The sequence below is a fragment of the Colias eurytheme genome, chromosome 8 (genome assembly GCF_061535395.1).
Source record: "Colias eurytheme isolate Ceu_HAF_F1 chromosome 8, ilColEury1 Martin Lab GWU primary, whole genome shotgun sequence".
In the NCBI taxonomy this organism is placed as follows: domain Eukaryota; kingdom Metazoa; phylum Arthropoda; class Insecta; order Lepidoptera; family Pieridae; genus Colias; species Colias eurytheme.
In genome coordinates, this window is record NC_142987.1 from 16,770 (window position 1) to 40,014 (window position 23,245).

At 44.8% G+C, this 23,245-nt stretch overlaps 2 protein-coding genes and 1 long non-coding RNA gene across 3 annotated transcripts; 1 reads left to right on the top strand and 2 right to left on the bottom strand.

Moving 5' to 3' along the window:
* Nucleotides 1–450: 450 nt before the first annotated feature.
* On the bottom strand, nt 451–4,717 carry LOC149906196 (uncharacterized). The gene is made up of 4 exons (XM_090104677.1): nt 4,535–4,717; nt 2,108–2,329; nt 1,318–1,526; nt 451–1,130 (listed from the first exon to the last, which is right to left on the bottom strand). The coding sequence occupies exons 2-4, from the start codon at nt 2,314–2,316 to the stop codon at nt 919–921; spliced, it is 630 nt and encodes a 209-aa protein (XP_089960803.1). The 5' UTR covers nt 2,317–2,329; nt 4,535–4,717; the 3' UTR covers nt 451–918.
* A 3,162-nt stretch (nt 4,718–7,879) lies between these two features.
* On the bottom strand, nt 7,880–21,013 carry Sirt7 (sirtuin 7). The gene is made up of 4 exons (XM_090104462.1): nt 20,464–21,013; nt 17,166–17,263; nt 9,051–9,891; nt 7,880–8,638 (listed from the first exon to the last, which is right to left on the bottom strand). Exons 1-4 carry the CDS (start codon nt 20,704–20,706, stop codon nt 7,880–7,882), a joined length of 1,941 nt encoding a protein of 646 aa, XP_089960588.1. The 5' UTR covers nt 20,707–21,013.
* A 556-nt stretch (nt 21,014–21,569) lies between these two features.
* On the top strand, nt 21,570–22,343 carry LOC149906198 (uncharacterized). Its single transcript, XR_016456978.1, has 3 exons — nt 21,570–21,649; nt 21,943–22,117; nt 22,281–22,343. It is a non-coding gene; the product is annotated as an uncharacterized LOC149906198 (long non-coding RNA).
* The last annotated feature ends 902 nt before the right edge of the window (nt 22,344–23,245 follow it).

The following is a 23,245-nucleotide window of genomic DNA, read 5'->3' on the forward strand; positions in this document are numbered from 1 at the left end:
TATTATGCACATTGAAAAGGTCTACAGAAAAGTCCGCGATGGTATATGTCTATCTCTTATGGATAACCCACAATAACTTTTTTTTGTCATTTAATTTTTACGACAAATAATGGCTAATTTTCGATGCGATTTTAACCAATACAGCATTAATCCTTAACTAATTAAATACCTTCAATACATTGTTCATTTAATATAGATCTATATGGCCCTTTACACCGTATGATTTAAGTGAATATTTTCGAAGATATTACAGATTTAAAAATTGCGGGACGTAGCGTTTGCGGCGGTACAGGCCGTTCGCCCGGCTATCTATTTTATAGCCGTGCGAAGCCGGAGCGGGCCGCTATTTTTTTTTTTTATATACAATACAACGTTCACAGTTTTTCTGTACCACTGTATTTAGTATCAGCATAACACCCGTGCGAAGCCGGGGCGGGTCGCTAGTTATATTATAAAATTAAGGTGTTTTTTTTTTGCGTCCGACTTAAATTACAATAAACAAATTCTTAAAATAGTCTGGATTTATTTAATTTTTATGGATACCCTATTTTTATTATGATCTGGTCAAATGTGGATGAAAAAATCGAGAAACATTGACGATTTAACAATCTGGTCAAATTAAGTTAGCCACATCATGAAACATTACCACCACAACAACAACCATTTCATGAATTAATGATCGATATCATTTTCATGAAATTAGCAATTCTACGATATGGCCACGACATGTACATTATAATTTATAAATGCGAAAGTTTTCGTTCGTTTCCATCTTTCCGATCACGGTGCGATTTCATGATAGGATATACATATTATGTGTTTAGAGTGAAGAGACTTGAAGCGGTAACAATTTTTAACGTTAATTGTAGAGTTCGCTTCGCGCATACATTTCTGCGCTTAACATAGAACTCGCACAGCTCAGAGCGAATGCCGCAGCGCGTACAGGTGCGCTTCGCGGGAGTGGCGCGGGGCGCAGCGGCCCGCCAGCAGCTGCAGCACGCCGCACCACGCGCGCGCGCGCTCCGCCAGCCGGCTGCCGCGCGCTGCTCCTCCCGCTCCCTCCGCTCCCTCCGCTCCTAGCCTGGCCGCTTCCGCTGCACTCACAATCTCGCTCTCCACTTCAATCTCTTCTGTAAACGTGTTATATAGATTTATTTTAATAGAATTGATTCATTCGGGTTCCATGGCCATATAATATAATGTGATTATTTTTAATGTAACTAGTATTACGTGTATGTAACTACTCTGTACATTTTTATAACATTATTACATAATAATGTAAATACTTCATTACATCGATTGCAAAATATTACTCACCACAAAACTGTGGCCAATATAAAAGCGGCAGACGAGTGCAGTGTACGTCGTGAAGGTACAGGCGGTGTGCGTGCGGCTCGGCGGGCGGAGTGCGCTCGTTGTGCGCGCTGACATCGGCGCGACCGGTGCAGCGCGGCCCACAGCCATACGACGCCACGTACCGCCAAGCTGTATAGTTCCCACTTTCCTCTTCTATGGACCACGAATCGCTGAAATAAAACAAATTTATTCTTAATTCAATTATGTTGTACATACATGACTAGGTAGGAATTGTGTATGAGGCATTAGTGTTTCATGCACATGTCCTAGGTATCACAAATCAAGACTGGACGCGAACTGTATAAAAATGCATGAATAGCTTTTTTTGTCTCTTATGCAGCATGACAATTATTATTATTAACGTAAACGCATCAAGCTTGCATTGCTAAGGACTACATATTATTAGCTTATTATTATTTATTATGTTTCTCATTTCCATAATACTCGTAACTCGGGTACCACCAGAAGGACGGTACCCGGATCTTTGGTTGGCTTACGTGTGTATACGGATCCAACACACAGAGGCCCTTTCGAGAATTTTAATGTGTTGTGGGACACCAGCCGCAGCCTGCCCATGACTGCACTATAGAAATACATCCCTGGGCAGTCCGCGGCCGATGTAGAACTATTGCAGTGTATGGAAATTCAATAATTGGGCTATGGATTGGGATGCTAAATGGACTGGTATTGGGGACTATGGGAAACTATGCCACCTGCCTTTCTTCATTTATTGTTACCTATTATTACTTACATATGCTTGTACAAGTTTGGATAATTGGAAAAATCAGCGAGGAAATGTGCAAGTTGTTTAGGCGTATGTTGTGGGAAATGAGCCACAAGCAAGTGTTCACGTGGCAGGCGCACGCACAGCGCCAGTGCTAGCGCGCCCAGCGCCGCTCCGAGCCGCCAGCGCGCCGCCGCCGCGCGCACGCAGCCGCGCCCGCGCCGCCCGCTGTACATCGCTCTCTCGCAACTACCACCACACCGAATATTTTTTTTCATTTTTTTAGTCGACATTAGTTAGGTATAAATTCGTAAATGTAGTTCAGGCGTTCACTAAGGATACCCAATGATTTTTATTTAGGTAAAGACAATATAATTATGTATACACCGATATACCGATTCGATCCGCGAATAAAGAATCTTAGGCCGCGTATAAGGAGCTTTTACTGTATGCCTATATACGGTAAATGTTAGCAATCAGTAATTATCTATAATTACCACCGGTAATTATATTACCGATCGTTTGTATTATAATGGTATTATATGAAATAAATATGAAATAAAGATATTTAATATAATTACTAAAGGAGTATAAAGTTATATAAACTTTAAAATGTGATTAATTTTAAAGTTTATACAACTTTTATCTAAAGTTCCCAGTAATTATACATAACAACCGCATTATTCATATTACCGCATGAAATTCATATTTACAAGCATTTTATAAATATTTTTAAACTAGGAGTTTGCCCCGGCCGGCTTCGCCCGTGGTAAATATTATTATAGTATGTATATGTCGTGGCCATATTGTAAATTTGCTCATTTTATGATATGATTGGCCATTTCACGAAATGGTCGCATTTCGTGAATTATATTTTTATATATGTGGCCAATTTAGTTTGGCCACATCATGATGTGGCTTGAGCAGATCAATGATAAGAAATCGTTTCACGATATGGCCAACTAAACGCGCGGTTTTTTCATGAAATGATCAAAATTATTTGATCATATCGTAAAATAGTTAGCTCTGTGTTTATGTGATAAGATGGCGGCCGCTGGCGAAAATTTAATTATTCGCAGTTAAAAACTTCATATGAAGAAAGTCATAGCAAAGAATTTATGACGGTTCGAGTACTATGGAAAATGTGGATACCTTATATGTATTGAAGAAAAAATGCGTCTTAAATAAAATAATTTTTAACGATCTGATCAAACTATGTTGGCCATTTCATGAAATGCGACCATTTCGTGAAATGATCGATAATAATATCATGAAATGAGCAAATCTACGATATGGCCACGACATACATATATAGCATGCAGGTCTCAGGTTACGTAGTAACGTATCTATGTCGTGGCCATACCGAAGATTTGCTCATTCCATGAAATGGTTGAATGTCTATTGGCAACATCATGATGTGGTTCTCGATATGGGCAACTAAACGCGCGTATTTTTCATGAATTGGCAAAATTATTTGATCATATCGTAAATACAATAATTATTGGTAGAGGCGCTGCAGGCGCTGTGTTTATGTGTGAAGATCGCGATCTTCACACATAAACATGTTACATGTTTGATAACTAATAAAAATAATATGGCCACGACATCTACATAATATATTATTCAACTAGATTTCCGCCCGCGGCTTCGCCCGCGTTTTAAAAGGAAAACCCGCATAGTTCCCGTTCCCGTGGGATTTCCGGGATAAAACCTATCTTATGTGTTAATCCAATTTACCCTCTATATGTGTGCTAAATTTCATTGTAATCGGTTCAGTAGTTTTTACGTGAAAGAGTAACAAACATCCATACAAACTTTCGCCTTTATAATAGTATACTAAGATGGAAAAATACATTTTTTTAATCAGGCCAGTAGTTCCTGAAATTAGCGTGTTCGAACAAAAAACTATTAATCTTTAAATTCTAAATATTACGTTTACTCTTCTTTTACTCATTCATTATATTTGTCGATAAAGTAGTTTTGACTGTAACATACCTATCTACCTAATATTAGTAATAAATTATATTAATATACTAGCTGCGCTCCACGGTTTCACCCGTGTGGCTCCGCTCCTGAGCGAGATGATATATATAGCTTCCTCCACAAATGGGCTATCTATCACCGAAAGAATTTTTCAAATCGGACCAGTAGTTCCCGAGATTAGCGCGTTCAAACAATCAAACAAACTCTTCAGCTTTATAATATTAGTATAGATTTGAATGTTACCTTTACAGGACTACTTTTAAAAGATTGAAACAAAATAACAGATAAGTACCTACCTACTTATAATAAGTACCTATATCTGTTCAAATCGGTATGGAAATGACGTAGCCCAACTCGACATTGATTAAAATTTAATTTAAATCGAATTAATGACCTTAAAAATATCACCCCTTTCGAAATTTACCACATTATACTGAAAAATAATATGAATAAAAATTTATATAGACCTACCACAAAACAAATAAAGTCGGCAATGCAATGAACACAGTATTATGAATACGGAGGAAATTTGGTTTCGCACTACGTATCGGTATGTTATATTATAAATTATAATGTATACGGACAAAATGCAAGACACAAACTTTATAACTGGAGTGTGGACCGTGGTATAGAAATTTGAAAAGTGAAGGAAGCGCCGGCGATAAGCTCTCGCGCCGCGTCCTGTGACGCGTCGCCCCGGCCCCCCGCGCCCCGGCCGCGCCGCACCGCACCCCGCCCGCGCCGCGCCGATGTGCTCCTCATCAGTTTATTTTTAGATTTAATGTAAATCATGCTCTCCAGGCTCCAGCCGAGAGCTTGAACTGATTCCAGTCAACGTGATCGTGTTTTATAATTTAATGTATAATGTCAGTTAGCGTTACTCTAGGTAATGAATAATGATCGCGTTTTATTCTGTGCATGTTTTTTCATAAATATATCTCGACACTTAGGTATATAATTAATTTACTTTTCTTTGATAAATCATTTAAAGAACTTTCCATAACTAATATAAAAAACCTACTACTTCCTACATCTCCATACTACAATAATATATTTTATTGTGTCACTATGTTAATAACCATACTCGTCCGAAACAGCTGGACCGATTGTAATAAAATTTTGTGCACATTGTGCCTATTGGGTAGATCTGAGAATCGGCTAGAATTTATTTTTCATACCCGTAAGTGAAGAGTAGAATGTTTGCCGGGATAGCTAGAGATCCAAAGTTTATTTAGATTTATTACCGTAAAATAAAGGGGAAAAAAATAAACACAATGCTTATTTCTTATCATTTTATTTTATTATTCAATTTGTTCTTAATTATCAACATCTTAGGCAGTCACAGTCCTTAACCTAGTCTGACGCAGAGAGTCCACACACGGCGAGCGTTAGGAACCGATGTACCCTCACGATCACACAATTCATAATCAATTAAACAATATCCATTACCATTTACATAATAAATATTACAAATAAATAAGTCGCGACGTCTCCGTCGCATCACTCGAGTCGAGAACATAAAACCGATTCATGAAAGGTCATCGTCAATTATAATTCAACTTAAAAAATAGGTAATAATTAAAACATTCATCGAGTCACTGTAGATCCGATCGCATGAAATATTACAAAATTAAAAAATATTTACAATTTGATCAATACCCGTTTAGCATAATCTTCGATCGTAACTGTGATGGCGACGCTAGACTCGAGCTCGATCTTAAATATAAACGTCATCCACAACGCTAAGTCTCAAAATCGCTCTCGATCGACGGCGTCGTCCGAGAGCGGGCGCTACCGGCGGCGGCGGCGCCCCTTGCGGTAGCCCTTGCCGTACCAGCCGCCGCCGGCGCCGGGCGCGGCGTCGCGCGGCTCGGGCCCGGCGCCGGGCTCGCAGCAGGCGCACATCGCGCGGCGCGCCCGCTCGCGCTACCGGCGGCGGCGGCGCCCCTTGCGGTAGCCCTTGCCGTACCAGCCGCCGCCGGCGCCGGGCGCGGCGTCGCGCGGCTCGGGCCCGGCGCCGGGCTCGCAGCAGGCGCACAGCGCGCGGCGCGCCCGCTCGCGCTACCGGCGGCGGCGGCGCCCCTTGCGGTAGCCCTTGCCGTACCAGCCGCCGCCGGCGCCGGGCGCGGCGTCGCGCGGCTCGGGCCCGGCGCCGGGCTCGCAGCAGGCGCACAGCGCGCGGCGCGCCCGCTCGCGCTACCGGCGGCGGCGGCGCCCCTTGCGGTAGCCCTTGCCGTACCAGCCGCCGCCGGCGCCGGGCGCGGCGTCGCGCGGCTCGGGCCCGGCGCCGGGCTCGCAGCAGGCGCACAGCGCGCGGCGCGCCCGCTCGCGCTACCGGCGGCGGCGGCGCCCCTTGCGGTAGCCCTTGCCGTACCAGCCGCCGCCGGCGCCGGGCGCGGCGTCGCGCGGCTCGGGCCCGGCGCCGGGCTCGCAGCAGGCGCACAGCGCGCGGCGCGCCCGCTCGCGCTACCGGCGGCGGCGGCGCCCCTTGCGGTAGCCCTTGCCGTACCAGCCGCCGCCGGCGCCGGGCGCGGCGTCGCGCGGCTCGGGCCCGGCGCCGGGCTCGCAGCAGGCGCACAGCGCGCGGCGCGCCCGCTCGCGCTACCGGCGGCGGCGGCGCCCCTTGCGGTAGCCCTTGCCGTACCAGCCGCCGCCGGCGCCGGGCGCGGCGTCGCGCGGCTCGGGCCCGGCGCCGGGCTCGCAGCAGGCGCACAGCGCGCGGCGCGCCCGCTCGCGCTACCGGCGGCGGCGGCGCCCCTTGCGGTAGCCCTTGCCGTACCAGCCGCCGCCGGCGCCGGGCGCGGCGTCGCGCGGCTCGGGCCCGGCGCCGGGCTCGCAGCAGGCGCACAGCGCGCGGCGCGCCCGCTCGCGCTACCGGCGGCGGCGGCGCCCCTTGCGGTAGCCCTTGCCGTACCAGCCGCCGCCGGCGCCGGGCGCGGCGTCGCGCGGCTCGGGCCCGGCGCCGGGCTCGCAGCAGGCGCACAGCGCGCGGCGCGCCCGCTCGCGCTACCGGCGGCGGCGGCGCCCCTTGCGGTAGCCCTTGCCGTACCAGCCGCCGCCGGCGCCGGGCGCGGCGTCGCGCGGCTCGGGCCCGGCGCCGGGCTCGCAGCAGGCGCACAGCGCGCGGCGCGCCCGCTCGCGCTACCGGCGGCGGCGGCGCCCCTTGCGGTAGCCCTTGCCGTACCAGCCGCCGCCGGCGCCGGGCGCGGCGTCGCGCGGCTCGGGCCCGGCGCCGGGCTCGCAGCAGGCGCACAGCGCGCGGCGCGCCCGCTCGCGCTACCGGCGGCGGCGGCGCCCCTTGCGGTAGCCCTTGCCGTACCAGCCGCCGCCGGCGCCGGGCGCGGCGTCGCGCGGCTCGGGCCCGGCGCCGGGCTCGCAGCAGGCGCACAGCGCGCGGCGCGCCCGCTCGCGCTACCGGCGGCGGCGGCGCCCCTTGCGGTAGCCCTTGCCGTACCAGCCGCCGCCGGCGCCGGGCGCGGCGTCGCGCGGCTCGGGCCCGGCGCCGGGCTCGCAGCAGGCGCACAGCGCGCGGCGCGCCCGCTCGCGCTACCGGCGGCGGCGGCGCCCCTTGCGGTAGCCCTTGCCGTACCAGCCGCCGCCGGCGCCGGGCGCGGCGTCGCGCGGCTCGGGCCCGGCGCCGGGCTCGCAGCAGGCGCACAGCGCGCGGCGCGCCCGCTCGCGCTACCGGCGGCGGCGGCGCCCCTTGCGGTAGCCCTTGCCGTACCAGCCGCCGCCGGCGCCGGGCGCGGCGTCGCGCGGCTCGGGCCCGGCGCCGGGCTCGCAGCAGGCGCACAGCGCGCGGCGCGCCCGCTCGCGCTACCGGCGGCGGCGGCGCCCCTTGCGGTAGCCCTTGCCGTACCAGCCGCCGCCGGCGCCGGGCGCGGCGTCGCGCGGCTCGGGCCCGGCGCCGGGCTCGCAGCAGGCGCACAGCGCGCGGCGCGCCCGCTCGCGCCGCCACGCGCGCCGCTCGGGCGGCGTGAGGCGCGGCGGCCCGTACCACAGGCAGCGGCGCGCCGAGTAGTGGCGCGCGCACCAGTCGCACGCGGGCGCGGGCGCGGGCGGCGGCGCCAGGATGGTGTGCAGGCCGGGGTACAGCTGCGCGCGGCACACGAGCACGGCGCGCCGGATGATGGCGGCCGCGAGCGAGGCGCTCTCCTCGCCGATGCGCTCCTCCTCCTCCTTGGCGTCGTCCTCGCGCGCGCCCGCCGGCTCGAGGCGGCCCGGCTCGCCCGGTTTCGCGTCGCACTCTATCTTCGGCTCGAACTCCAGCAACTTCCTCAGTTTCGAACCGAAGCTCCAGGTGCCGTTCTCCGTTTTGATCTCCTCGTCCAGGCCGTTCGCTTTGACCGGGTCGCCGGGCGGTCGATGGCCGTTCGTGAGGGGCGGGGGCCGGCGGGTTCCGTTGGGGTCGGGCGGGCGCGGTGGCGGGCGGGGCATTCGAAAGCTGCGCAGGGCGCCGGGCGCGGGGCAGGGCGCGGGGCGGGGCGCGGGGGGCGGAGGCTCGGGCGGCGGCGGGTCGGTGGGCGCGTGCTCGGATCTTAACAGTATAGTGGCGTCTCCCGACCGCATGCTAACCTGTAATGCGTAGCAAATTTTGGATGTTTTAACTAAATAATAAAATGCTTAATTTTAATCAAAGGTAAGCTTAAATTAATTAAATTAAACAACTTTAAGTGAAGTCTGATTTTCGAGTATTTTTAGTCTGGACAACAAATTAGAAACAGCATGGTTCGAATGTTCCAAAGTCAAAACCTGTTGAAATGCCGCCAATATTTTTTTCTTCTACAAATATTTTCACCGTTTTTTAAACATTCCATCTAAAAGTTTCTGAAAATTTATTAACTTTGCAGTAAAAATGGGTAAAAGTAAGATTTGTGACCCATCAAAAAGAAAAATATTTTTAAGTTTACATTTTGACAAAAATTGGAGTTACAGGAAAATTGAAATGAATTTAGAGTGTTCGATAAAAATATATTCATGAACTCACGCGGAAAGAGTGCAAGAGGGGCGGCGCGGGGGGCGGGGAGGGGGGCGGTCGCAACCGGCGCGCCAGCTTGCACAGCGGCAGCTCCTCGTCCGAGTCGCTGGCGGAGGACTCGGCCGAGCTGGGCGGCGGCAGGTCGTAGTGTGCGGCGGGCGGCGGCGGGCCGGCGGGCCGAGTCAGCAGCGGGCGCCGCGTCGTGTGCGCCTCGGGCGGCGCCAGCGGCTCGGCGTGCGCCAGCAGCGGGTCGGCGCGCGCGTCGTAGCGCGGCACGCGCAGCCGCAGCCGGCGCGCCACCTGCGCCATGACGGCGTCGCAGCGCGCGTTGATCTTGAGCGCCGCCACGGCGTCCTTGGGCGTCCACTGCAGGTTGACGATGTAGAGCGCGGGGCGGGCGCTGGGCGCGCGCTGCATGCGCCACAGGCGCGGGTAGCGGCGCAGCACCTTGAGGCTGGAGCCGAGGCACAGCACGACGTCGGCGGCGCCCGCGTGGCGCAGCGCGCCGGCCCAGTTGAGCGGCCAGGCGGCGCGGCCGCGCTCGCCGAAGTGCACGATGGTGTCGCGCAGCTCGCGGCCGCAGTCGTGGCACAGGCGGCGCGTGGCGTGCGCGTGGCGCGCCGTGCGCTCGGTGGTGTCGAAGGCGCGCAGGTACACGCGGCGGCAGGCGGGGCAGCGCTCGGCGAACATGTCGCCGTGCAGCTCGGCCAGCGCGCGGCGCGGCAGGCCGGCGCGCAGGTGCAGCCCGTCGCAATTCTGCGACACGACGAACTTGAGCGCGCCGCGCCGCCACAGCGCCGTCAGCGCCATGTGCGTGAACGTGGGCCGCGCGCGGGACACCTCTACCCGACTGCGAACGTTATGTATGAACGTTAGTTATGACTGGCCGGTTGGCTTGGTTGGTAGTGGCCCTGCCTTCCACCAAGCCAGAGGTCGTGAGTTTGATTCCCATCCAGGGTGTTCGAGAAGGTAATCCCTGTGGGACACCTTCACTGCACTCCCGATTCGCGGTCTTAAAATGGTACTGTAGGGGTTCGTCTAAATGAAACCAGCCTTGTACTCTGATTGATCTTTATTACCACTAAAAAATGTTGAACTGAAATTAATATTATGTTCTTACAAAAAAATAACTATAGCGAGATTTAAAAACGCTTAAAATAAATTACCGCCACCTATGATTAACTTAACGAACTAATGTAACTTTATACAATCTAATGATCTGTCATGAACATACCGCCCACCAAGGACATTTATTGAGGAAATGTCCTTACAAACAAAATCCGCCCACCTTGAGGGGACATCTTTAAATATAATTATACAAACTGAAACTTACATTATATATGAACTTAAATTAATCTTCTTACATTTTACTCGCAAACATTTTATCTACGCAACAATATCACTTTCTATAGCATAACTTAACTTATACAAGTACACTTTAAACATCTTCAAAAATACAATATAATATAACAATTATTCTTTCCTTAATAAAATACACAATTTGTTGACAGGTCTTTTAATAATACTTTTTTTAACTAAGATACTGACAACTCTAGTAACTTTATCGTAACCTGGATGTTTGTCTATGATCTTACCCATGATCCACCGCATCGGCGGAAGATCATCTTCCTTTATGAGGACAATATCTCCTATATTAGGCTCGCTGGTTTTGGACTTCCATTTATACCTCATCATTACATTCGACAGATATTCCTTTGACCAGCGATCCCAAAACGACTGAAACATTCTTTGAATAAGTTGCCATCTACTCAACGAACTCACGTTAGAATCTAAGTAATTATATACATCGGGTATACCTAACAAAGGACCACCGATTAAAAAATGACCCGGCGTTAGAGGTGCAGGCTCATTAGGGTCTGATGTATCGACTGTGATTGGCCTTGAATTTAAGCACGCTTCTACCTGAGCAAGAAGAGTACTCATCTCCTCGTAAGTGAGGGTGGTTTCTCCTATGACTCGCTTGAGGTGAAACTTCGTGGATTTCACTCCCGCTTCCCAAAGTCCGCCAAAGTTAGGGCTGTGCGGAGGAATGAAATGCCACTCGGTACCATTCGCTTCTAACTGTTCACCCACCGATGAAAGAGCTGACTGGAGCTCACGGGATGCTCCTACAAAGGTAGTACCGTTGTCGCTCCAAATCTTGGCACAGTGACCTCGTCTGGAAACGAAACGTCGAAAAGCAGCTAGAAATGCTGGTGTGCTCATGTCACTTACGACCTCTAAGTGAATGGCACGAGTTGCCATGCATACGAATAAACATATGTAGCCCTTGTATGAGTGGTGTCCTCGGCCTTTGGTTGTCCTTATGTTTATCGGACCAGCATAATCCACACCGCTATGCAAAAATGGTCTAGCTGGTGTACAACGAACTGTTGGAAGCGAACCCATTAATGGAGACTGAGTGCTAGCTCTTAATCGAATACACTTAACGCAACTCCTAACGTGTTGTTTAACTAAAGTTCTAACCCCTATAATCCAATAGGCTGTTCTCAAATAATTAATCATCAATTGAGACCCTCCGTGCAACGTCTTTATGTGAGCGTTTGCTATAATTAGGTGAGTTAAATGACTACTTTTAGGTAAAATAATTGGATGTTTGGTTTCATTACTTAGTTGTGACATTTCAATTCTGCCACGTATTCTGATTATACCCTTATCGTCAAGGTAAGGACATAGTGCTTTTAATGTATTCTTATTGAGTATATCACCCTTGTTCCTTAACTGTAAATATTCTTCTTTAAATATATCCCTTTGAGTAATCTTTATGCAACATTCTAATGCCTCCTCCAATTCAAAACTTTGTAAATATTTCTCTTTATTTGTTCTTCTGCGATATCCCCTTAAAAATCTTCGACAATAGGCAATAACCCGTATTAATCTTTGTAAAGATGAAAATCGTTCTAACATTGTAATCTCTCTTTCTTCTTTTACAGCAACAGTAAATGTCTTGACACTTTGTTCTAAATCTGTGCTCATTTCCTTTGGCCTATTGTACTCAATACATTTCTGCTTGAGAAACGACGGTCCTGAAAACCATATTTGATTATCTATAAGCAAATTTGGTAATACGCCTCTTGAGGCACAATCTGCTGGATTGTCCTTAGATAAAACATGATACCATTGAGTGGGTTTCATGATGGTTAAAATCTCTGATGTCCTATTTGCTATGAACGGTTTCCATCTGCTTGGATGGCTATTCAACCATGCCAATACAACTGTGGAATCAGTCCAAGCCGTTATATTGTTCTTAGAAATGTTAAGTACATCTGCTGCTTCTGCAAGCAACCTAGATACCAGAAGCGCACCGCACAATTCCAAACGAGGAATGCTAATCTGTTTGACGGGTGCTACTCGCGTTCTGGCAACCAGCAACGAAACCGTTACTCCACCTTCGGCATCGATTATGCGAAGGTAGATTACCGCCGCATAAGCACTTTTAGATGCATCGCTGAAACCATGAAGCTCCAGTTGATCGTTCAACCTTGTTCCCAGCCATCGAGGAATCCGAATTCTGGTAAGTTGGGACAACTGACTACGGTAAGCATTCCATTCCTCCATCATTTCTGCATTCACCTTATCGTCCCATCCTACTCCTGCTACCCACAACTTTTGTATAAAAACCTTGGCAATGACCACACTAGGAGCTAACCAGCCTAGTGGATCGAACAAACGAGCTATTTCCGAAATAATTGACCTTTTAGTTTCAGGTGCAGTCGTCGACATCGAGATATTCACCGAGTACTGGAAGTTATCTTCGCTGCGGTTCCAGGTAAGTCCTAAGATTTTTATTGTACTATCAAGCTTTATATTAAAATTTTCCTTTTCTTCATTATTTATGATTCCCGTATGTAGTGTTTGTTCTATATTTTCATTCCCTTCAATTGACCTGATCCTTTCCAATATTTCCTTATTATTACTATTCCATTTTTGTAACACGAATCCACCCTTTCCTAATAATTCTTTCATTTCCTTGTAAATTCTAATTCCTTCTTCAACACTTTCTGACCCTGTCATTAAATCATCCATATAAAAACAATTTAGAATTTTATCTGAGGCGACGGGGTAGTTTGCTCCCTCGTCATAAGCAACTTGATGTAGTGTTCTAACTGCTTGATATGGTGCAGATGCTGTTCCAAAGGTAACCGTTATAAGTTCATAATCTTCAATATTCTTATCAGGACTCTCGCGCCAAAGGATCCGCTGAAACATCGCATCATCTTCTGATATAAGGACTTGACGGTACATCTTAATAATGTCCGCGACTAATCCAATAGGATGTAATCTCCATCTTAAAATTGTGTGTCTGAGGTCTGCTTGTAACGTGGGTCCGATCATTAACGTATCATTCAAAGATATTCCATTGCTATTTTTTTCAGATGCGTTGAAAACCACACGTACCTTGGTTGTACTTTTGTCGTTTCTTACGACCGCGTGGTGAGGTAAGTATACTGCTTCATTCTTTTTATTATCGTTGTCCTTAACCTGCCTCATGTGTCCTAACCGTAAGTATTCATTAATAACTTCTGTGTATTTTTCTTTCAAATCCTTGTCCTTTTCTAATCTTCTTTCTAATGCTTTAAATCTTTTTTCAGCTATTGCACGTGAGTTACCAGCCGTACAAGGAGGATCCTCGTCACGAAACGGTAACTTAACTATATATCTACCACTAGCATCTCTTGTAGTGGTTTTTGTATAGAACTCTTCACACTTTGTTTCTTCCGGTGAGTATAACTTTTTTGTACTATTTTGTTCTTCTATTTCCCAAAACTTTTTCAAAATTTCATCATCTTCATTTTGAATATGTAAATGCATTGCTCTAATATTATTTGATCTATTATTTTCAGATTCGATAGCTCCCGATAGTACCCAGCCGAAGGTAGTGTTCTGGGCCACTAGAGCCCCCGAAGAATTTTTCAGTATACCTTCCAGGATGATACTACCGTATACGTCAGCACCCAATAGAACATCTATTTTATTGGGAGTGTTGAACTCAGGATCTGCCAGTTTACTATCGCTTAAACTTAACCAGTCGAAGGAACTTGTACTAAGATCCTTCTCTGGTAAGTAGGCAGTAATATCTTTTAATACATATGCATTCAACCTTAGGCTAAATTCAGAATTTAACCGGGATTGAATCGTTAAATGTACCATGTATTTTATCATGGTTGAACTATGACCTAGACCTGAAACAGAGCCCTTAATTGGTATCTTCTTCAGTCTCAAAAGTTGAACTGTGGCCTCTGTAATGAAACAAGCCTGTGACCCTTGGTCAAGTAACGCACGTACCGTTAGGTAGTGACCCATTTTGGACTCGGCTTTTATTAGCGCTGTGGCTAATAAAACCTGTCTTGGTTTGGAAACCTCGCCTGAAGAAAAACATGAAACTATTGGATCAGTACTAATAGGCGCATTAGTACTTCCATGATCATGCTTCTTCAAGGTGGGTTGACCTTTATGCTCAGCCTCTCCTGAAGGATGAAGCAAAGAATGATGCCGCTTTTGACAGAGTCTACATGAAGTAGGCTTCTTACATTCATAGACTATGTGATTACTACCCAGACAATTAAAACAGATTTTATTTTTAGCTACAAAATCGCGTCTGTTTTCCAAAGTTTGTTTAGCAAACTTTTTACAAAAACAGAGCTTATGCGATTCTGTGCAAAACTCACAACTTAAATTTGGAGTCGACGCGATCAACGCTCGTGGTTTGTGCGCCGCTGTACTATTCGACTGATACCCAGGTGACCTTTTTGGTTCTACACACTCTAACGCACGAAAACGGTTCTCAATAAACGACTTAAATTGTTCAAAAGATGGCAATTCATTTTTAGAATTATTACTAGATATATTTAATTCCCATTGCTTTCGCGTTTCTGTATCTAATTTAAATGTAACAATATGTATAATAATAACATCCCAGGTGCTTACATCTATGTCTAAATTTTTGAGAGCATTTAAACAATCACAAGTAGTGTCTAGTAATTCTTTTAATAATGCAGCCGATTCCACATTCATACGTTTTTGACTAAACAGTCTCTGCAGGATGCAATTGCATAGATACTTCCTGTTACTATATCTTTGCAATAACAGCTGCCAACATGGCTCATAATTTGCATCGGTGATGGGCGTTTGCCTAATCAATTGCTCCGCTTCACCAGTCAAGTGACCCTTTAAGTAGTGGAGTTTTTGGACATTGTCCAATGATTTATTTTTGTGAACTAACGATTGGAATAAGTCTGAAAAGGTTGTCCACTCCGAATACTTACCCGAGAAGACTGGTATACTAATTTTGGGCAACTTGACTGGTGGATCGGAGGAGTTCGGTCTATGATTATCCTGAAAGTTTTCCCTAAAGCCACCCAATGCTGCCCTCAATAAAGTTTTATATGTAATATAAACGTCTTCGGTGTTATCGTAAATATCTCTTATTTTTTGTTCGATGGTGTCAAAATCAAAATTTTCGAATAATTTCGTGTTAATGTCGGAAAACTTCCCCCAATCCTTTTCCAAGAGCTCCAATCTCGCTTCGACGTATTCTCGAGTTACTCTCTCCTTGGGACTTTTTTTAAAATTGACTAAGCTTTTCCCTATTACATTTTGCAAACTTTTTAAGGTATTTATGGAACCTTCCATGGCTGCTTTACGCCACCTTATGCTTACCACTGATGCTTCAATTTGTCCTTGCTGCTCCACGCCGCCTGGCTGCTTCAAGTTGTCCTTGCTGCTCCACGCCGCCCTGGCTGCTCCAAGTTATCCTTGCTGCTCCACGCCGCCTGGCTGCTCCACGCCGCCCTGGCTGCTCCAAGTTGTTCTTGCTGCTTCACGCCGCCTGGCTGCTCCACGCCGCCCTGGCTGCTCCAAGTTGTTCTTGCTGCTTCACGCCGCCTGGCTGCTCCACGCCGCCCTGGCTGCTCCAAGTTGTTCTTGCTGCTTCACGCCGCCTGGCTGCTCCACGCCGCCCTGGCTGCTCCACGCTGCCCCGGCTGCCCTTGACTGGTCTTCTCCGCCTGGTGTTCTTGCTGTCTTCTTTTGCACTCGCGCGTACTTTCGACAGCGATCCACTGCCCCTTTCTAGTACGATTGACCGTATGATCCGGTTCGATTGGACCAATGTTCGAGAAGGTAATCCCTGTGGGACACCTTCACTGCACTCCCGATTCGCGGTCTTAAAATGGTACTGTAGGGGTTCGTCTAAATGAAACCAGCCTTGTACTCTGATTGATCTTTATTACCACTAAAAAATGTTGAACTGAAATTAATATTATGTTCTTACAAAAAAATAACTATAGCGAGATTTAAAAACGCTTAAAATAAATTACCGCCACCTATGATTAACTTAACGAACTAATGTAACTTTATACAATCTAATGATCTGTCATGAACACAGGGAAAATATTTGTGTGATGAACATATTATATGTTGTGTTTGCTCTGTGTCTGTGTGTTAATTATCTATATAAGTATTTAATATTTATTTAAAAATTATATATGTACTTATGTCTATCAGCCATCTGGTTTCCATAACACAAGCAAAAGCTTAGTATGTGATCAGATTGTGCCCTGTGTGAAAATAGTCCTGAAATATTTATTTATTGTAGTTTATATTCCTTCTGACCGATCAAAAGGTCAGAAATCAAAAGTATGCCTGTTTTAAAGCGGAGCCGGCGAAGAAGCGAGGGTTCTCGTTCCTTAACTTTTAACTTCTAAGTACTTAAGTGGTTAGTAAATACAATATTATTTGGTGTTGTAGATTTTTTATGTATGTGCAAGAACTGTCTTTATAAAAAGTTAATCACATTAAGCGGCTGACAAGACCAAATTTTGCTTGACCCAACAGTGATTGCACTCTCGTTTACTCCCATACAATTGGACAGTGTGCGCAAACGAGAGCGCAATCACTGTAGTAACCTGGCTCCGCCCAGTAGGGCGGGGCCAGGTCAACATATATTTTTTTTGGAAGGGCTAGAATCTTTTCTAAAAAAATGCTCAAGTAACTTCAATTTTAACAAAATTGGCTCTTGTCAGCCCCTTAAACATCATTTCAGTCTGGTTCGAAGCAGGGAAAGTGAAAATGGAATAGGTTGTTACTTATATTAGAGCTCACCCGACGGACTCTCCGCGCTGCAGGCGAGTCCACACGCCGCGCGGCCCGCGGTAGTCCGGGATGTCGGCCGCGGTGCTGATGCCCGCTCCCGTATACACCTAGTGTGTACATATCAATCTAATTCATAATATTTATAATATTCTATATATACATATATAGATATACAGGGTGTAATCGTTAAGTGTGCACAGGCGATTACAGGTTAGGTTTAAAGTTTTTTGATATCTGCAATAGTTACGGAATAATCGCTTGTGCACACTTAACGATTACACCCTGTATATATGAAGTCCTATTATACCATGTTTTATGCAATAAATGATTTATTTATTTCCCTTAGTCACTGCATCTGCTAACTTTGTAACACCACATCATCACTAATAATACAATAGAATTATTGTTATACAAAAAATATCAAAAAAATAAATATTTCAACAATGGTACAATTTTTTTCAAGCTAAAAACCAATGAAATACTCATATTATACAATAGGTATGTACATACATATTATTAAAAGAATGATTTTATAGACTTTTTTTATTTTTATCATGGACAAATAAATATATTTTTATTTAAAACTAGCTGTGCCCGCGACTTCGTCCGCGTGGAATATTGACTGCATAGTAGTTACTAATTAACACACAATTATTGAGTAAACACGTCTTGAAACACGTACTACCATAAACAACTAAATTATAAGTACTTACAGATTATTTTACAGTTAAGAAATAAAATAAATAATAACACAAAATAACTGTTAGTAAAATTTATTACTAAACTGAGCTAAAAACACTTAGGTACAAAAGAGTTCAAAATTTCCGGGGTATGGCTATCCTCCCGCTCCCATATCCTTCTACTTTCACAGACTTTCAACTTTTCCCTTTCACCCCTAGTAAATGGCAGAACCGATTTTGATGTAAACCATGTCTAATTGTACCTATATGTACACGTCATATCCTTTCGTTTGGTGCTCCATTTGGATTATTTATCCCCACTATATCACCCCTAAGGTGTGTAATAAACAGATGAACCGATTTTGATAAAACATGACTAATTGTAATTCAGACGTCAATTGATATGCCGCTTGAGTATATTATTTGACCACATTCAATTATTCATTCCCACTTTTACCGCTATAATCCAATAAATGGATGAACCGATTTTGATTAAATACCTAGATGCCTCATTATACTTCTCACGTCATGTCATGCCCTTTCATTTGATATGCCACCGTCAAATATACCCAATTTGACAAAATTCATTTTTTTATTCCCACTTTTATACCTATATCCAATAAATGGATGAACCAATTTTGATAAAATATGTCTTATTGTACTTTACACGTCATGTCTTTCATTAGATACGTCACTTGAGTATATTTGATAAAATTCATTTATTTATTCCTACTTTTACCCCTATATAAAATAAATGGATGAATCGATTTTGATAAAATTTGACTAATTGTTTCTGACAGGTCTATTTTCATTTGATACCTATATCACTTGGGTATAACTGACAACATTCATTTTTTCCATTCCCACTTTTACTCCTATATATAATAAATGGATGAACCGATTTTGATACACTATACCTAAGAACAACTAATGTAACAAAAAAAAACGCATCTAATTCGTTTTACCCGTTAGCGAGCTACGGTTGCACAGACGGACACGCAAACACACATAGCGGACGTAACACCCCTCTTTTTGCGTTGGGGGTTAAAAATATAATACCTACGACATAATTTAAAAGACATTTTATGTAGAAAATTTACCTAGAAGTAACCATAATGCTATTTGTGCAGGTTTTAGACTTATGAGCAAAAATCGAAATAAAGGTCCTTTGATCCCCCTACTACCCCCTCAGCTAAACCCCCCCCCCACCCCACGGTACTTTCGATATGATCATCTGGACATGTCAAGGAATAACTTTAGCGTATAATTTACGTAATAAAGTTATTCATGTATAGAATGCCTTAGCAAATGTTCGCCGTGATTACTTAAATGGTCATAACTTTTTTATTTATGAACCGATTGACATGAAATAAACACTAAATGTTAAGTGAAGCTTACTACAATATATTAGTGAAAACCGCATCTAAATCGGATAAGCCGTTTCTGAGATTAGCGTGCACGAACATACAGACAAACAGACAAACAGACAAAAAATTTTTTAACTACAGTTTTGGGTTCAGGATCGATTTAATAATAACACCTGCTAAGTTTTTTTTTAATATTTTCATTGTACAGACATCACTTTTCTACGATTTTATTATATGTAAGTATTGATTGATGATGATGATTGATTGATTGATGATATTAACTCAGAAAAATTTCTATTCTGAGTTAGAAAATATTTTAAATCTATTTTATCTATATTTGCATATTGCAATGCAAATATAATAAATCATTTGTAAATTAATAACTCAAACTTGCAGTTGCCATGACCAATATGGGTCAATTACAACTAAATTTGACACAGTAAGAAAGTTATCCTACACTGAAAAGATGACCTAATGATATCATGTCTGTATAGTTTTAAACATAAGTGTGAAACATAAGTTTTAAATATATAAAGATGGCAAACAGTTCACGTCAGGAGGCATGTCATTGTTATAAACAAAACAAACAACTTAAGGCTTTGTCAGACAGGACGCGTACTTAGCGCGCGTCAGAGCGTTAAGTTGACGCCGCGATATGACGCTAAGATGTGTTCTACTACCATCGTAGAATACCGTCAAATAGAGCGCCGGCGCTAGCAGTACGCAACGCTCTGTCGCGGCGTTAGGACGCTTTAACGTCGGGTGTTGTATTTTTTTACAAATTTTATTTTAGCGTCGGAGTTAATAGGCGTAAAATAATAATAAAATACTGCATTATGACCGAAAATTTGATAGAATTGGTTAGAAAATATCCATGCTTATATAATACGAAGGATAGTTCATATAAACTATAAAGATATATCAATGAAGGCAAAATTGTGGGCACAAATCGGAGAAGAAATTAATGAAACTGGTAAGTAAAAAATTCTTCCGACTCCGGAGTTAATATCGCTGTACCTTGTTTTGTTCGTAAGTAATAATTATGTAAACAACATGCAGCTTTAATAATATCAATTACTGTGTCCTAACGCGCGCTAAAGCGTTCTGTTTGACGAAGCCTCGCGCGACGTTAAAACAGGACGCTGCAGCGCTACTACGCAGCGCTAAAATACGCGTCCTATCTGACAAAGCCTTTAACATTCCAAATCACTTAGTAATGAAATTTTGGTGAAAGAAACAAGTTACAGGATCTGTACTTACGACTAGATGTTTTGCTTCTTGCAACACCTTGGCGAGCTGACGACACTTCTCGCGCAGCACCCGCGGGCTGTCCTCTACCTCGCGCGCCCGCTCGGCCGCACGCGCTGCCCTGGCTCGCCGCAGCGCCGCCGCTGCTTCGCGCTGCTCTTTGCTGACATGTTCGCTCGCACTCGGAGTCGAGGCAGCTGCGGAGGCCCCCCCGCTCAGCCGCGCGCTGCTGCGGACTCTTTCACGGCCAGCCATGTCAGCGCACCCGCTATGATGCTATAGCGTGCCGCCGCGTGACTCCCTTAACTGAAACCCACCCGGTCTCGTCCCCTCGCTCATATCGTTGCCCTCAGCACCCTACAAATCTTCTTGTTGTACACGCTACGGGCTTCGTAAAAGGTTGTTTGTTAGGAACCTTCCGTTTAGTTTATTATTTATTCCATAATCTGTTAGATGTCAATTTGTCAATTGTGTCCAACTTGACATCTCATGTTGGACTCGTCACAGATAATAAATGTCAAATAAGAATTTCATTCAACAGAAAACGTAATTCCCTTATTTTCAATTACGCCTTCTCCGGTCATCTTTGGGTGATAAAACATAACGCGTCACGGAAGTAAAGCGTCTTATTCACGGTCCATCCCCGACGTACGTCAGCTCAAGGCCGCGGTGCTGGATGTATCCTACTGACATTGAACTAGAGGAGGCACTAAAATGACAAGAAATGCGTGAGAGAAATACACTTATGACTATAACGCTAAGGGCAAGCGAGACAGAAACATTGTTTTTTGTTTCTTTCATGTTATGCGATTTCTTTTGTTGGGGACAAAGGTAGTTTGTCCCAAACAAGCGGCTACAGTCCATTGTTTTGCTAGTTTTCTATTTTTTTCTCGCTGTGACTTCAAAGTTTAATAAACGTTGACAGTGATCTGTTTTAGAGCTATTACGCACTGTCGACCAGTCGCCGGCGACTCAGTCGCCGGCGACTGGACTTACTCCTGGACGACTGACGACTAAGTGCGCAAGCCCCTATTTAAACTATAGTAAGTCACAGTCGCCGGCGACTGAGTCGCCAGCGACTGGTCGACAGTGCGTAATAGCTCTTAATCCGATTTTAAGTGAAAATATGGTGCGTTGTAGTGTAATTGGTTGTAAAAATCGGCCGGAACGAAGATTACCAAATATTACCTTTCACAGAGTAAGTAAACTTATTTGAAGTTTAATGTTTTATAGTTGATCCATTTTCATTATCTCTAATGTGAAATTATCTACAAATATATAATATTTTCATCAAAATAGACGTAAACATTTTTGTGTGTTATCCGACTAAATTAAGAAGTGTTCTTATTGTTCAGGACGCCATTTGTTTTTACGTAGTTTCAATCATTTATGGTATAATCATGTGATTAACTTATGCGATACCAGTACAGGGTAAAATTTTCCCCAAAATCGTGAAATGTTTTTTTAATATTAAATACCTATGTTTTTTAGGTTTCCAAAAGAAACAAGTACATTAAACAGACGGATTCGAGCTACCGGAAGGAAGAACTGGATACCAGGAAAAAGTCACAGAATATGTTCTATACATTTTGAGTCGCGTTATTTTCGAAAAACGAAAAAAAAAACGTATTTAATGCCCAATACAATTCCAACACTTTTTACAACAGTGAGTAATTTTTGTGATCCGTTTAGTTTGAATTTAAATGTTGTAGTTTAAATATTCATAGACTGATTTTGTTACTACGTCTACATAATAAACAAAACAAGTTATTAATTTATTTTTATAGGGGTATATTCTATTTCTACAAAATCAAATTTTATTTTTTTAGGAAATTATTATTGAGCGACTGAGTACTGCCCAACAATCAAAAATCCATGGACCAGGTCTTAAGGTAAATTAATAATTTCATTGCACTTTCCCACGAGCATCTATAATATTATGATCTATATAATTTTTTACGATTAAATTTAATTCACAAGTAGAGTCAGGGCAACTAACTAGTGTTTTAAAATATTGGTGTCATACTGGATACTGGGAGCTATGGTTCCCACCTTTCCAACCTTTTTACAAGAGAGAACAGATGACGGGATATATACTTCCCACCAATAAAATGTTACTTCCCCCCACTAACCCCTCTTTTGTGTGTATTTTTGAAATCTACGACCCAAAATTACCCAGGAGCGTATCTTACTTTTTTGTTAACTCCTCCACAGGCTCGCGTTTGAATAAGGGTTAAGTTAATAAAATATAACAAAATCTTTTCAAATCTGTCTTTTTCTTTATAAACCTATCTTACAAAAAAAATACCCAAACATTTATAGATATTTTGCCAGTTTTTCGGATAAAAAGTTTTTATAATAGTTGGCAACATTGACGTAAGGATTCGCCATCTCGTTCGGGTATACGCCTCGGAGCAATTAACAAGCTTGATAATTGCTCCGAGGGTATACGCCGATGTTCTCCCTATAGTTCATTCTCCCTCTACGCCTACTGACGATCGTGCGCCCATCAAGCATGGCTAGGGTTGCCAACTTTTATTTGAAGAAATAGAGTATATCTGATTTTAAAGGAGGTAAATAAAGAGTAAATAAATATTTTTTAAAATGTATTTTTTTGTACTTCACACGCCACTTCACATTCATGACCGAAAAGACTCTTTCAGTAAATGATGAAGTGGCGGGAACAGAGAGTATATACTTAGCTAATCATTTTTTTTAAACAAACTAATACGAATAAAACGAATTATCAGCGTTGTGGAGCTTGCTCCCACAACATTATGCTGAGCCAGGGCCT